Source organism: Rhamphochromis sp. 'chilingali' (genome assembly GCF_963969265.1).
Source record: "Rhamphochromis sp. 'chilingali' genome assembly, chromosome: 5".
Taxonomy (NCBI): Eukaryota; Metazoa; Chordata; class Actinopteri; order Cichliformes; family Cichlidae; genus Rhamphochromis; species Rhamphochromis sp. 'chilingali'.
In genome coordinates, this window is record NC_137932.1 from 41,884,418 (window position 1) to 41,900,139 (window position 15,722).

At 43.3% G+C, this 15,722-nt stretch overlaps 1 protein-coding gene across 15 annotated transcripts in view; it reads left to right on the plus strand.

The window, feature by feature from the left end:
• Positions 1–15,722, plus strand: part of adgrl2a (adhesion G protein-coupled receptor L2a) — a 90,890-nt gene that overhangs the window by 59,520 nt on the left and 15,648 nt on the right. For 11 of the 15 annotated variants that reach the window (XM_080882610.1, XM_080882612.1, XM_080882611.1 and 8 more), the window contains 8 exons: positions 8,593–8,886; positions 9,441–9,544; positions 10,415–10,600; positions 11,050–11,088; positions 12,874–13,057; positions 13,739–13,861; positions 14,260–14,465; positions 15,116–15,289. In XM_080882610.1, coding sequence (XP_080738736.1) covers positions 8,593–8,886; positions 9,441–9,544; positions 10,415–10,600; positions 11,050–11,088; positions 12,874–13,057; positions 13,739–13,861; positions 14,260–14,465; positions 15,116–15,289 — 1,310 coding nt within the window. The remainder of the gene's footprint in view (positions 1–8,592; positions 8,887–9,440; positions 9,545–10,414; positions 10,601–11,049; positions 11,089–12,873; positions 13,058–13,738; positions 13,862–14,259; positions 14,466–15,115; positions 15,290–15,722) is intronic. The other 4 variants (XM_080882605.1, XM_080882603.1, XM_080882608.1 and 1 more) reach the window with 1 other exon arrangement.

Genomic DNA, 15,722 nt, shown 5'->3' on the forward strand with positions numbered 1-15,722 from the left:
CAAAGTGATGCTGAGGCTTTATGCGACAGACATTTGGGTTCTTGTCAAGTCCAATAGCATTGCTCGTGTAGAGACAAGATCATCTCTTGTAGGATTATGTGGGAGTGGATGGGCTCCGATTCAACAATCAGCTCCACTGGAAGTGGACGCTATATGGGTCAGCAAGTCCCTCTCGTGGCTTTGACCAACGTCAATATAATAAAGTGGTTTTGCTCCTTGCATGTTTCCCTTCTTGCATATAGCAGCCAATGCAAAAGGCACATTCCTTTGTTGCATTTTTTAAGTGAGATGATTACATGGATTTGAATGAGGTATTCCCAAAGAGAACTCATTATGCACCCATTTCTGTGGAGAATGTATTCATGCCAAGCTCTGATATGTGGCCTCAAACCACCGCGTAAGCATCTCCAAAGCCTTTTATACCCAAAGTGGGTAAAAACAAGCTGTGACATTTCCAGGATGGGACACAGGTGAGCCTTGGAAATCTTTTATTTTATCCCGCACTGCAAAATACTACTGTATAAAAGCCCCCAGTGCTGCAGTTAACACCCACGCAAATCAAAACCGCCTCTTTAATTGTTCAAATGTCAATACATTTGCATACAGTTTCAATCTTTGCGCTGCACAGTCAAATTACAACATTCGCAAGTAGGGATCGTAAGAAAGAAAATGACCCAATTTGTCTAAAGTTATAAGGTACGGCTCACCGACGCGAGTTGCCAATTAGCTTACAAAAGTCTGCATGTGGTCAAAACAATGCCCTGTAGTTGGTGTGTTATGAAAGTGCTTTACAGTGCAAAAATGTTCAGCTGTTAACAGATGCTTGTGACTCATATGCATTAGCATCACCCTAGAGAGCTTACCTCTTATAGTCTGATAAATATACAGCTCTCTAATAAGCACCACTATGATTCATTTCTGTCTTCTGTGGTGCTTACATGGAGGTCAACTTGTGCGTGGCAACATTTAGAGAGAAAACAAGGAAGGGGGGTAAAAAGATGGACACTGTCAACATCATCATTAAGCTTTCGCAGCCATCTAAGCTGCTCCGCTAAAATGTATAGAGCATGGATGTTTATGTGTCCTCGAGTTTGAATTTGTTCTTTATTATTTTTTAAGGTGTTGCGATTGTCGAGTAGCCGGCTTGGATAAGGAGGTGCCACTTCCCAGGCTCATTAAAAGGGATGCTACTTTTAGCTAGTTACAACATATGCAGTCCTGACAGTTTCGTTTAGTACGACACTGAAAAACATCTCGAAGCAGCCACACCCTTAAAAAAATGTATAAATTAGCCACAATGATCAAAACCATCTTTTTTTTATTCTTTGTTTAGCCAGGCTGTGCAGTTTTGAAAATGTGTGTGAGGCTATTTCTGGTCAGGTGGTAAGAACTTTGTGTCTGCTCACTGTGGTGCAGGATCACGGTTCAGGATGGGTTAAAAACATGTTTGCCTTGACAACAATCAAGTGTGGACACAGCGGTGTGGATGGGGAGGGTATCGATGTGGAAAATCACCCTTTCTGTTTTTGTCTTCATGTTTTCTTTTCTGTCCGTTTCAGTCACATGGTTTCTCGCCGTCGTTGTTTCTGTTGCATTCAGTTGTGCTGCTTTACTCTTTCTTTTATTTCTTTATTTCTGAGTTGCAGACACTCATTGTCTCGGTTGGTGCCTGATGCTATCGGACCAAACCCACTCTAACTCTGACAACCAAATCCACATATCTCTCCTAAAGCATGTTTTACCCTTTTCACGTCCGTGAATATACGATAGTCACCTTTGGTCACAGCGATGCCAATTTTGTCATCAGTGAAACCGAAGCTACACGCTGCCATGGCGTGCCTTCAAATTTGTCGTCACAGGCTTGCCTGTGTAGATTTACAAGCACGCGTCGTCCCAGAAGACCGTTTTAATAAGAACAACTACTCATCCATGGTGTCCACAGCTGTCCGTCGGCGCCTCCGCAAGCAAGTGCAATCACGGTGTAACATTAAGCACCGATCACATCAGTGCCTCGTTTCTGCTTTGCCCTCCAGCTGATCCAAACTAGCAATTTTTTTTCTTTTAAGTCCTCCTTCTCTGTGAATGTACACGAGCTGCGACTTAGATCCACATGTTTGCATTTTGCAAGCATGTCGTCACCCATAGGCATCTGTTTGACTTCTCTGCTGAAGTCGGGCTAAAGCCTAAGTCAGACTGCTCAAATAATGCCTAGTGAGAGCAGTGCACACTAAATGAGTGGATTTGAGCAAATCCTTAGCTCTGCCTCATGGGGAACTGCACACACACAACAGGGCAAAGATGGCCATCATAACATGAGCACGCGGCTCACACACTGCTGGCTGTCATTAAGAAGTCATTTCCACTGTTTTTTTTTTTTTTTAAGGATCAATATTTTCATTATAAAAAAAAAAAAAGTAAAATCCAATAATTCCCATCTGTTCGTAGTTGGATTTTCTACTGATAAATTCTTGGTAAGTAACTATTCGCCTCTGTCAAGGTGACTCTAATTCTGACCGCACAAGCCCGGCCAGCCAAGGCTCAACCAAATGAAACACCTCACTGCAGCAAGTCTGTATAAAAATCCCCCCACAGCGAGCTGACCTCTTGGCAGGCCTGCTTCTTGGTCGGAACAGGTAAATTCAGCAAGTTTCATATTTTGTTGAGCGGCTTAAATACGTCCCTAAATCTCATATTTTTCTGCCCAGGTGCATGATATTTCCAATTTTGTCAGCTAAATGTCTCCATTGTTGCTTTTAGAATGCAAAACTCTCTAATATCTGTCCGCCTGCTTCAGCTCTTTATTCCTCCCCCGTATCTTTTTAAACACAATTTAGTTATTCTGTCTACATCATAACACCGCTGTTCTCCTTTTTGGTTATGATATAGGAGTGAATTTAACTAGGCTGATGAAAAAGGGAAATTCCACAATGGGGATTTGGACTATTATTCACAGCGTCTCAGATATTACTTTTGTGGGATAATAACGAACCATCCAGTATCTGGTGGCAATAAAGGCTATTACACATCAGGTTAGGAGGTCACCTGTTTCCTCTGAAATATGATCACGATCTTTGCTGTTACTCCAGCACTGAGCACTGGCCACTGGATAAAGAATACCATTTCAGAGCTTATCCCACAGTCCCGACCTGCTAGTTGGAACTTCACTTGGAATGCAGCCTTACAAGCTGATGTTACGTTAGTATAAACAACATGGCCAAATAATCTCCACTGACAGCACACAAGATGTGGGCAATAGCAAACCCGGGGTTATGATTTAGAATGTCACAAAGAGTTGTTTTACATAAAGGGGAGGAGGGGTGATTATAGTTACACTGAGTCCTATAGCCAAGGGGATCCACAGTCTCTTGTTTGATTACAGTCTGACTGTGAAACAAGGCGTATTAAAAGAATTATTACTCAGACATCACAATGGTCCCCCATCACTCCCTGACACACGCCTTTGAGGAGATTTATTTCACACAGGCGTGATTATTGTGTCTATGGGAGTCTGTGTTTCTCTAATCTGCGGGTTTGCATGGATTTCTGCGTTTTGCAGCTCCCGTGCTCACACATGCACACGCAGCCGCTTGGGTGTGCATCTCCGTGCGCTCGTGCACGTGCATGTGACTGCCCCAAAATAGATACCCTCTCCTGTGCACAGCGTTGCATATCAGTCTGCCTGGCACACTTTGAGTTAACGCTTGAAATTTGAGGCACGTACGGTTCAGAAAGCTGCAAGGAAAAAAAAAAAGAAAACAGGCGGCAGTCTGGCAGCTGCTAAGTCTGTTCTCCATACATTTTGTGTGTGAGAGTGTATATGAATGTGTAAATGTGTATATGTATGTCTCTGCTTCCTTCAAAGTGTGTGTGTGTGTGTGTGTGTGTGTGTGTTGCCTCCAGTGCTGCTGTGTGAAACAGAAACACTGGAGACAACAGAAAATAACATAATCCAACTATTAGGTTCCCTAAGACATAGATGTGTACTGTACACACCTCACAAGGACATGACTCATGGGAAATTATATGAATTTTCACTCGCCTTTCTTAATATTTACTGCTGATACACAAGCAATCATACACTGTGTTCCCTCCACAGCTACAAACGTGGCGTAGAGTGAAAGATGTGTAATCCAATTTCCTTTGTGTATTATTGTTATTATTGGTAGATATCAAAATGCATCACAAACATATTATAAATCATCACGCTGTTTCGTACTCAAGAACAGCTCCATTTCCATATGAACTTCGATGCAAGGCGGGACCCGGAGACAACGAGCGCCGTGCGCGCTGGAAACAGGGACGCATCAGCAGTATTAGCACAGAGAATTATTTACAGTTTTTCTCACACTTCAGCGCCTTATTTCAATTAGCCTGCGCTTAGTGTCGAGCGGCTCTAAAGCCGATGGGTTGTTCGTTGGTCCCCTTCCCAAAAGCCTATCACGGGTCGCTATTGATGGCAGAAACAGGCCTGGATCTGTTTTGTGGTTTCATGGGCTCGTTAACTTTTTCCCCTTTCATGGGCGTGTGATTACCACAAGCCTTTCACTGTAGCACAAAAAGGTTGTTTTTTTCCCTCTCTCAAAAATGGTACAGTAGGTACAAGCGGTACAGTAAATCTCTTAAGCAGCTTCACTTCCCATCATGTGATTATTCCATGACAAAGCAGGGGATAGAGGAGGTGATAAGTGACATCCAATAGTTATTTTAGCTTTTAATGTGGCAAATTAGCTGAAACGAATGCTAAACCACTTTCCCTTCCCTCACAAGATAAACAGCACCTGATAATGTGTATGAAACATTACCCTGATGAACAACCATGCGGTGCCTACTGAAAGTGAAGCCATTAAACATAATATAAAAGACACACACGCTGTCGGTTTTCATTTGTCACCTCGCCGTGAATACCGAGTCCTGGTAAAGTCTCATCTGGCCTCTGTGTGTGTGTGTGTGTGTGTGTGTGTGTGTGTGTGTGTGTGTGTGTGTGTGTGTGTGTGTGTGTGTGTGTGTGTGTGTGTGTGTGTGTGTGTGTGTTGCGTCCATGCATATGCTTTGCACTGGCTCAAAACTTGACATGCTCCTCTCCTCGATTTCCCATCTTATTGTCTGTCATCAATCCGAGGCCTGTAACCCCTGTGGTAATAACCGAACCACCGGGATACATTCAAGTGCAACAATGTGTGGGTGTTGAATCTCACAAAGAGGTTATGAATAAGTCTGCCCTGACTAGTGGCAGTGCTTTGGAGAATATCACTCTGTGCGCTCCCACTGTATGACAGCTAATTGAAGCTTCCCCTTGGGCTGAGTGCAGCACAGACATAATAATCAAGGATCCTGTCCTGGATTCGATATATAGCCCGAACGTGGGATTTGCTTCTTTTGTCATAATCAAAGGAACGTCGCACAGGGAAAGTTCAGGAGTGTCAAGGCATGTGTTGCCACAATGGAAAACAGAACTATTTGCTTAATGTTATGAATCTGAAAAGGTCTGGAAAGGCCTGCTGCAGCACCACCAACAGATCGATAGCCATCCCTCACTCGGCTCTGCTTGCTCTGCTTATAAAAACCATCCACTTAGACATCTCTGTGAAGAAGTGACTACCTGAGAAGAGTGTCCATTTTAATGCCTTTGGGTTAATTCCTCCTAGCGTTCATTGGATTAAATTAAACCAGTCTATGGCATAACGGTAATGAGATTATTGTGTTTCTGGTAGGATTACGGGATGACAAGCTACGTACACGGGAGCAGCAGTGGTCAGAGGGGCTGCATTGTTTATGCACGGATCTCTGTGGGAAGTGTAGCCTACATCCACATTAGCCTCGTTTTCACACTGGAAAGCGGATTAGTTTGCATCATAAACATGACATGAAACCTCCAAACTGGATTAATTGAGCCATTTTAAATAATGCGTTTTCTTCCCAGTACTGCTCATTAACGAAGATCTGATGGCGTCCAATCAGAGCAGCAAGAGTTTTATTGGGGGTTTTTTCGTAGCTAACTGATTCTTTGGTTTTTTTCAATCCACCCCGCAGCCCTTTCCGTAAGCCACAGGGTCGTCCCTCTCAAACGGAAACCCCTCAGTTCAAGCTCTATATCAACAAGAGTCCAACATTAATTATATTCCCAGCTTTGCTGTTGACAGCAGGCACCATCAGAGAATAAAAAGATTGCGGTCGTTTTAACTAGCGCGTAAACCCCAACATCACAGCAATTTTTTTTTGTTTTTGCATGTAGTCCTGTTGAATGAGAGTATAGACAAGATACAGTTGTTAGTTGACATGCAAAAGGAATGTGCTTGGATTACAGCAGATGCCTCTTTGATTTATTGGCTGTAGTGGTGAGCCCTTTATCTCGAATCACGCTGCCGAACAGCAATTTATTTTCATTTCATTTCTGTCTGGATCCTAAACCTCCCACCCACAGAGACTGGGATTTTTAGCCTTATCATCTTTCATACTTTGGAAATGAGAAACCCATAAAGGGGCCCCACAGTTTCTTGGGAGCCTTGTGGAAGTTTGCCAAGCAACTCTGACCCAGACATTTATGAAGAAACAACGATAATCATTTTAACACTGCGTTGACACACATTCGTTTCCTTTAGACCGAGCCGCAGCATTGATTGCCACAGCTTGTAAAGTCAACCAGGAATCTGCAAAGCTTGCTTTCACGTCTCTGATTCTTCTCAGTGAGTCTTAAAAAAGAGAAAGAAAGAAAAAAAAAAAAGGGCTATAGCAATAAAAGGATATTGGTGCAGAATAGAGACAAACATTTCTCCCAGCCAGCTAAATGCTGGTGCTGAAAGGACACTAAGCACAGGTTGTCTCTCAACTGCTGTGACAGGCTGTGCAGCCAAGAATTTCACTGTGTTGAGTAAAAGGATACAGGTAGGGGAGAAGGGACAAGAGAAGGGGGGATGCTGAGGTGAAGCCAGCCGACCAGCCAGCCAAATCTGCCTTCAGCTCAGTGTCAAAACAGCCAGTCAGCTGTGTACACCTTCATGTCACCTGCTTGTGCGTGCGTTTGTGTGTATGCCGTCCTATAGCCTCCCTCAACAGGAGGGAGCACAGAGAGTCATCTCCTCTGGTCAATAGAGCCTAATTCTCCACAGGTGGCAGCCAGCCTCAAAGACAATTCCCTTCAGCTCCACTGTGCTGAAGCTTCTGATCCACACGATGGGGCCTTTGGTGATGGAAGAATTGGTGTGTGTGTGTGTGTGTGTGTGTGAGGGTTGAGTCAGATAAGAGGCGATAGATATGGAGCCAGGGGTTCACCAGAACGCCGAAAATGTCTTCTTATTGACCCCACTCTTATTGAATTTTCCCATCGTCGCCCTCTGTTTCTCCGCTTCTCTTGCCTCACCCCTTCCACCTCAGATTATCTCCTCGTTCTCACTTTCTGCCTCGTCTCTACCTTCACCTGTTATTTCACAAGGTGTTGCAGCACCGACAGCAACTGTGCTCAACCCCGGCAGTGTAACAGCACCTCTTCGCATTTTCTGCATGCTCTATAGGCAGCCTAATGGAGGAAATCAAAGTACTCAAATGCGATTAGATTGCATAACGTTCAGAGCTCCTTTTGATTGATTCGGCTTTTTTCTGTTAAATTCAACCAACAAATATGTTTTTTTCCGAGGTGGTTGTTCTGCTTTCTTTTTGCACTTGCAGATTTATATCAAATAGTCAGTGTTTATCAACATTTCATCTATAAAGCTCCCTTATGTTCAACTTTTATGAAATGTAATTACAGCGTTACTCTCACTCCTCCGGTGTATCACATGAAAAATGTCTTCATAGTTTTTCCTTAGTGGCTCATGTTAAATGTAAGGACTGCACTATTTTTCTCCTTTCCTGGGACTGAAACATATTGTTTTTGCCCGGGGCATTGGAAGAGTTACTGCACACCTGTTTTATCAGAGTATGAGTTGTAGGGAGAAACAACTGTAAAATGAATGTTCTGGCACCATGGCTGCACATACAGGTTCCGTGTTGCTCTAGTGAAATTTAATCAGCCATGCCACAAAATCTTCCAGGCAAGAATGATTGCCAGGCAGGAGGATGTTACTGTAATTATTGTCTTGTTCGCTTCAGACTGAGTGCCTTGGATAAGCCATAGTCAACGGGAAAGCAAATACGCTTGTTGCACAAAGCACTTAGTGGCAATTTACACAACAGGGTACTTGGATGTATAAGCATTACAGCGTCGAACGTGTTGAGGAAAAAAATGGGAATGTTGCTTACAGGGGGCGCCGTTAAGGTTTAGTTGTACATGAAGACTTCTGCCCACCAGAAGGTCAAGCTTTGAAAAGCTGCCAGGTTGAATATTCTTAGCAAATCTTCGGTATTATGTGTTTTGCACAACAGGGGTGCCACACTAATGAGCTGACCTCACACAGCAACCGCAGGTCAACTTACCATTTGATTATTATTTTTATTCACAGCACTGCATCGTGTTTTCGGAGGCTGAGAAACACTAAATGTATCCCAGTGAGATCCAGACTCGTCGTGTTCTCCCCCAACCCCATCCAACCCAGCGCAGATCACACAGCGGCGCTCCACCCAAATATTGACTTCTGTTTTTTCTCTCCCGTTGCACAGCACCGCCGTTTTCAGAAGTCACCACGACTCCGCCTACAAAAACGACAACCACCACAACAACAACCACGGTGCACTGGGGTGTGGACAACAATACCACCACAACAGGGTACAAGGAGCGCAGCAGGGGAGCGCCCAGGCCACGTCCTGTAATCCCACAGACTCCTTCCCCTCCGCCCCTGGAGTCTTTCCCTTTACCTGAACGCTTCTGCAAGGCAATTGAGAAAAGAGACATAATGTGGCCTCAGACCCAGAGGGGCATGCTTGTTGAGCGACCTTGTCCCAAGGGAACACGAGGTAAACAGGGCCGTCTTTCCTTCTCTCTCTCTCATCTCAGGGCCGACTGCTCGCTGCGTTCAATATGACCCGACAGCTCTCGAGAGAACATCCCCGTGTTTGTTAGATATTCCTTTTTTCTCTAATTATAAAAGATTTAACTTAAAGGAATCAGCAGTGGCTGTTAGCGTAAGCAGTCTCTGACTGACTGAGGCTCAGCTGTTTGTGTGTTCCTCATTTGATTGTATATGAACTCATGACACTTTGTAGCAATAACAGGCTAACAAAATTAGTTTTCTGTACATTGTCTCGATAGACAAAGTGGGGAAAACTAAGAAGAAACATCTGCTCAGGCTTATGTTGTCATGTGCACAAAAATGTTTTGGATTCATATATGTTCTACATATAAATACTCAATTTGCATGATTGTGTTGCTTGTGTGCAATTTCTTCCTTTGATCTCTGTTTCTGCCTTTGTTGTTCAGCGAGCAGCCTCATAAAAAATATGTATTTGATTTGAGTTGATTCAACTTGACTGTTCTCTTCTTGTTTGTTTTCTTGGTTTTTTTCTGTCAGGCACAGCATCTTATTTATGTGTCCTTTCCACCGGGGACTGGCACCCAAAGGGCCCTGATCTCAGCAACTGCACCTCCCACTGGGTCAACCAAGTAGCCCAGAAGGTTTGTATGAGCTCTGCCTCGCTGTTTTCCATCTAAGTGTTTTTCTTAAAATAAGGAGTAGACAAAAATAATGTGTTCCTGTAAAGGACGTCAATTGCAAAAGTAAACTATTCACTGGAAAAAAAATATAAACATGGAAGCAAATCTGGGTCAGAATCACTCGAAAGCAGGATGACAAAAAGGGCTGATGTGTCCTATATTTTTGGTTTTATAGAAGACGACTACAAAAAAAGAAAAAAGTGAAATATCGGAGTTAAAACGATCCAAATTTTGTGTTAACAAAATAAAATGACACAAACTGCATTATACAGAGGGACAGTAGGAAAGGCACCATGAAGCTGCAGTGTGTATAATTGTGTATTTACATTTTAGTGATTTTGATTTTACACTTTGGTTAGTGGTGTAGTGGTTAACACCTTCACCCAGTTTGAAACTGGGAGGTCAGAAGCTGGCCCATAAATAGGACGGTTGTATTAGGAAGAGCATCCGACATGTAATCTGTTCCAAATCCACCACGTGGACTCGTTTGCTTTGGCACCCGACTCGGAAATAAGGGACAAAAGTACCTGACATTGTGCCCTTTGATTAAAAGCCTTTTACCTTCTGTATAATCTGCACCATAGTCTTATTTTGCAAACCACTCTTTGTAGACTTGTTTTTTTCTTTTGCCTTAGCACACAATAAAAAAAGAAAAAACTGCCACTATAGCAGCTTCTGCTGTGTGAAGAAAACATTAAACCCTCTTTTCATAACCAATATTTCAAGGACTCATTCAAGTGTGATTTTTATGTTAGAAACAGAGCCGCAAAGAGCCCTCCAAGTCTGTCTTTTCGTATTCTCATTCGCATTACTCACTCTCTCCCCATGCAGATCCGCAGCGGTGAAAACGCGGCTAACTTGGCCAATGAATTAGCCAAGCACACCAAAGGACCCATCTTTGCCGGGGACGTCAGCTCCTCAGTGCGCCTGATGGAGCAGCTGGTGGACATCCTGGATGCGCAGCTGCAGGAGCTCAGACCCAGCGAGAAGGATTCTGCAGGACGGAGCTTCAACAAGGTAACCAGATCCTCCACATATTAGCAGGGTATTAAAAAATATTACCTCAAGTTTCTCCCCAGTTCCCTCTTACTGAATGACTCTGCATAACTTACATCGCTTTTATGCTTTACTGATAACTTAATACTTCTTTAATACAATAGCTGCGTTTTATTAGATTTTTTTCACCAGATTACGTCAGCAGTCTGCTTTTCTGTGCTTTTCACTTCAAGTTCAGCCGAGCTGGGAAACAAACAGAAAAGCAGTTCTGATTTTTGAGCAGATGTGTATTCAGTGTCATGAGTGTGATCCACCGGTGCCATTTGAGACTGGTCGTTTTATCAGTTGGTTTTTCCATCCAGCGCTCACCCCTTTATTATTTCTACCAATTCTTTACTCAAGCTCGTGAACTTGTGCAAATTACATGTCTCTATTTTGTATCTGTTCTTTTCCTTCTCAAACAAAAAAAGCTCCAAAAGCGAGAAAGGACATGCAGGGCATACATGAAGGTACTGAAGCAAAGCTTCTGCCCACTCTGCTTGCAGCTGCTGTCCCCTCTATTCCTGTACTACCGTACTGTATATGCCCTAGCCCAAGTTCAGCAGCATGCACCCTCTCCACTGTCGTGTACACCCTCCTCCCTGTGCTTCCTGCTTTTTTGAGTAATTGCTTCACACAAAAACACAGTTGTATTCAAAGTGCTTCCTAAGTCAAAGAGAAGTCCTCTCCAGTTACTTAGGTGGCTTCTTTTTGTAACTGTGTACGTGTCTTCTTTTTTTTCTCTCCTGTATGCATTGACAGCTATGGTGTATTTTGTTGTTTCTTCCGTTTGTCCCTGTTATTATTTTCTGTGTTTACTCAAGACTGCACGCCTACATGAATAACAGCACAACTCAAGCAGACATCCTCTTCTTACATCCCCCTCATTATTCATTTGATGAAGGATTTGCTGCTTTGTAGTGATGTATCAAAACTCTTTCTACGGATCGTTTCCTGACCATTCACAGCCTGCAAAGGGAAAATCCACAAGGGCGCAGGTTTGAGGTCATTAAATGAATGCGTTTCATAAATTAAAGGTACAAATCTATAGCTCGAGCTGGTTAATAGGGTTAGTGCAGGTCAAACGCTTTTTTTTTTCTTTCCCTTTCTTCCCCAAATGCTTTCACAGCGTTGGGTTCGCACATCAAAGTATTTTGGCTGTATATATATCCCCCCACCATCAGGGACATCAGTGTCCTCCACCTGCCACCAAAGTCACCCCCCTCAATCCATCTCTCCTTCGGGAGGGTGTTAAAATGGATCGAGCTAATTAGCCAGTCAACGGCCGTGCACTCGTAAAGGAGGCAGGGAAACTGGAAAAAAGCAAAAAGCACATACGTAGTCATATCGCCGCCGCCGCCGCCGCGTCGCATCGCATCATCGTTTCGCTTTTTAAAGTCAAAACATTTCGATTTGACTTCCGAGAGGTTATGTCGATGTAAATTACAGCAGCATGAGAGAGGATCAGCGACAGGGATTGTTGAGTCATCAGTATCTGACATCTGACACAACTTCACATTAGCCCCCCCCCACACACACCCCACCCTCTCCTCCAGCCGTCGCCAGCATTGATTACCTGATTAGACGCATTGATTTTATTATTTCCTGAAGAAAAAAGATGTAAGGGAAAAAAAACAAGGTTTGCATTCACGGGACAAACAACAGTTTAGCAAACTGCACACTTTTGGTTGACTTTTCGAGTGCCTTTGCAGGGCGGCTTAATTACTTGTTCTACAGTAAAGTGTTTGAAGAAAAGGAAAGTTGCTGCCCACTGAACTTTCCAATTAGAGAGCTTTAATTGAGATCAGCCACGGAGACTTTGGCTTTCACCAGGCCGTCTCTTAATATCCTGTTATCAGACAGACGTGATAGGCTCAGTGCACTGTGACCCAGAGCATCGACGCAACATCCTTGGAAAAGAGGCCGAGCATCGCTGAAGCGCCTCGTCTCCTCCGCTCTTTTAGCAGTTCTTCCTTCATTAACATCACATTAAAAACATTTTTTATTGTTTTTATTTTGAAATGTGTTGCAAATATATGTTTACATTACATATACACCTGAGAAACAGACGTCCTTTCAGCTTCCTCACTTTTGTCCATTTCACTCCTAACGACGTGACACTCCAGCACAGCGTTTCACTAACTCACATCAGCGTCTGCATGTCACAGCTCATCCACAGAAAATGTCACTTGTTTCCAGACACTCAAGAACCTTTGTTTTCTGTGGATTTGTTTCGGTTATCTGCTTTAATACAGGCCATCGTGGACACGGTGGATAACCTTCTGCGACCAGAGGCGCTCAAATCCTGGCAGGACATGAACAGCACCGAGCAAACTCACGCAGCCACCATGTTACTGGATACTTTGGAGGAAGGGGCCTTCGTCCTCGCCGACAACCTCATGGAACCGGCTATTGTCAAAGTCCCAGCAGATAATATAAGTGAGTAAAGCCGAGTTTGCGGTAAGCAAATGACAAGCGTCCGTGATTGATGTGCGCCTCGGCTAATTTGATTACGCTCAGTTCATTGAAAGAGTAACTCCTGTGATAGCAACACAAGGCCGCCTCATAAAAAAGGACTTTGTTTTCATAATAAGGGTTTAAACCTCGGGGGAAGTGAAAAACAAGGCGTATTAGGTTTAACAAGTCGCTTACTGACAAAGTGATGAATATCAGACAATTAAATAGACTGGATTCTCTGATTGCGCACGCTTACTTTATAAATGTGTGCGTCTAGACCTTGTAACTCTATACACTAATGTGAACATTAGCCTGCTGTGCAGGCAGAAAAAAGGACATTGTTTATCCAAAGCTCCTCTTCCTTCGCTCATTTTCTTCAGCTGATAGACCGAACGAGAGAGTCCTTTGGTTTCTCTCAGCACCGTTTTATTCATATTAGTGGGAGCACCACTGGGATGAAACGATCACTGTGTGAGTGACGCTTTTATTGCGTGGCGCACTGTCACCAACATTTAGAAATGTTTAAACAGCTCGTGTAGAAATGTCAGGAAGAAATCGTCTTCCCTTCTGCTTTTTTTCTTTTTTGTCTCTTCTGAATTGACCGATTTTCGTTTTTTTTGTTGTCGTTCTCTAACTCATCCCCTGCCTCTCTGCTCTTGGCAGTCCTGGAAGTGTATGTTCTCAGCACGGATGGCCAGGTCCAGGATTTCAAATTTCCACAGATCGGCAAAAGCGGCATCTCAATCCAGCTCTCAGCCAATACTGTTAAGCTCAACAGTCGGAATGGTGAGTTAAAAAAGCAACGATAGCGAGAGGAGCTCGGTCAAAGTTAACTCTGGTAACTCAGAGACAAACAAAAGTGATTCTTTAGCGTAGGAGAAACTGTGAAATGGATTCATTTTCAAGAGACTGAGTGCAGTTTATCTCAAAAACTCCAAAGCTCTGCGATTTTAAACCTACAAATAAGGCCATTTGTAGCAAATATATCTCACTTCTCTCATCCATGCAGATAATTGCTTGAATAATTTAAATTCAGCTACATTGAAAAAGATGCAGTCAGTTTTAGAGCTTTCTCGTCCTCTGGTCTTCTGCATATTTTGTCTTCACTTCTTTTAGGCCCCTGTTGTTTTAATTGCGTCGCTCTTTCCCTAATCTGGTGTTTCTTTAAATCTTTCGCTCCGCAGGAGTTGCCAAACTGGTTTTCATGCTCTACAAAAACCTGAGCCAGTTCCTCAGCACAGAAAACGCCACCATCAAGATGGACAATGACGCCTATGCCCGCAACGTCTCGGTAGCCGTCAACTCGGACATCATCGCCGCCTCAATCAACAAAGAGTCTAGCCGCGTGTTCATTAATGACCCCGTGATTTTTACCCTGGAGCACATTGATGTAAGTCCGCCTGCAGGAACAAATGGACGGGCCATATTAAAAACACCAGGAGGGAAGATCTAGAGTAGACGGAGATGTGCAATTTGAATTGTAAATGTCTGGCTAGGTCAGTCGGCAGTTTATTTAAGTCATTGAACATCAAATTAAAGGAGTCTTTAGAACCTAAGTGAATTCTTAATGAAAACTAATTCTTTAATCAACATTGGGATATAAATGATACCCATTTTCTTTTATAGTGAGGGAAATTAACTCCTAGATTAGCCCTACAATCTAGGATGAAATTACTGGAGCACCAATTATCTTTCGTCTTTTAAAGTTGTCACTAGAGTTCCCAGAGGGCCGCGCGTGACTCCATTCTTTATCAGAGAAATTGTGCAATTCCAAAGACATGCCGTCAAACAATTATGCTTCTCTGTTATTAAGGCCTCGTATACGCGACCATGCTTCGGTTGATTTGGCAAGCATGTGCCAAATGAGATACAACATATGAATTGCTTCATAAGAGCTGTGAAGTGAAAAATCCTCATCCATATCAGTGCAGAAAAATACTTTCTGTGAGTGGGGGGTAAATGGCCTCTGTGTTCTACATGTGCTTCAATTTCAGGAAGTCAATTATTTGGACACTTAACCATATCTCTTGTTATCTGCAGATGGAGCACTACTTCAACTCCAATTGCTCCTTCTGGAATTACTCTGAGAGAAGCATGATGGGCTACTGGTCCACCCAAGGCTGCAAACTCCTGGACTCCAATAAAACACACACCACCTGCTCATGCAGCCATCTCACCAACTTTGCCATCCTCATGGCACACCGTGAAACCTCGGTATGTCCAGTCTTCTTTCGTGCCCACCCGTAGCATTGGAGGATTTTTGATTAAATCAAGATCAGACCCTTAACATTTTAGTTTCTAGGCTTGAATATTAAAGCAGCTAAAGATTGCAGCTATCACGGTGCGGTTTAATGAGTCGATCTGTGCGTACTGGGTTGTTTTTGCCAGACTTTTTTCATCTTTCAGCTTGATTTGAGTGCATCTTCTCCAACACGTAATGCTAATTTTACACCCAGAAGCAAACGATAATGAAATAACCACAATTATTGAAAGAGAAAGATTTTTTTAATCAATATCATCACCATGGGCGCCCGCAGATATGTCATGGGATAGGGATGTAGTCCCAAAATATGAAATTGGTTACTCTGTGTCCTTTTGTTGCTCCTGATTTATCTCATTATGCTGGAATGTAAATGTAAGCAGTCAT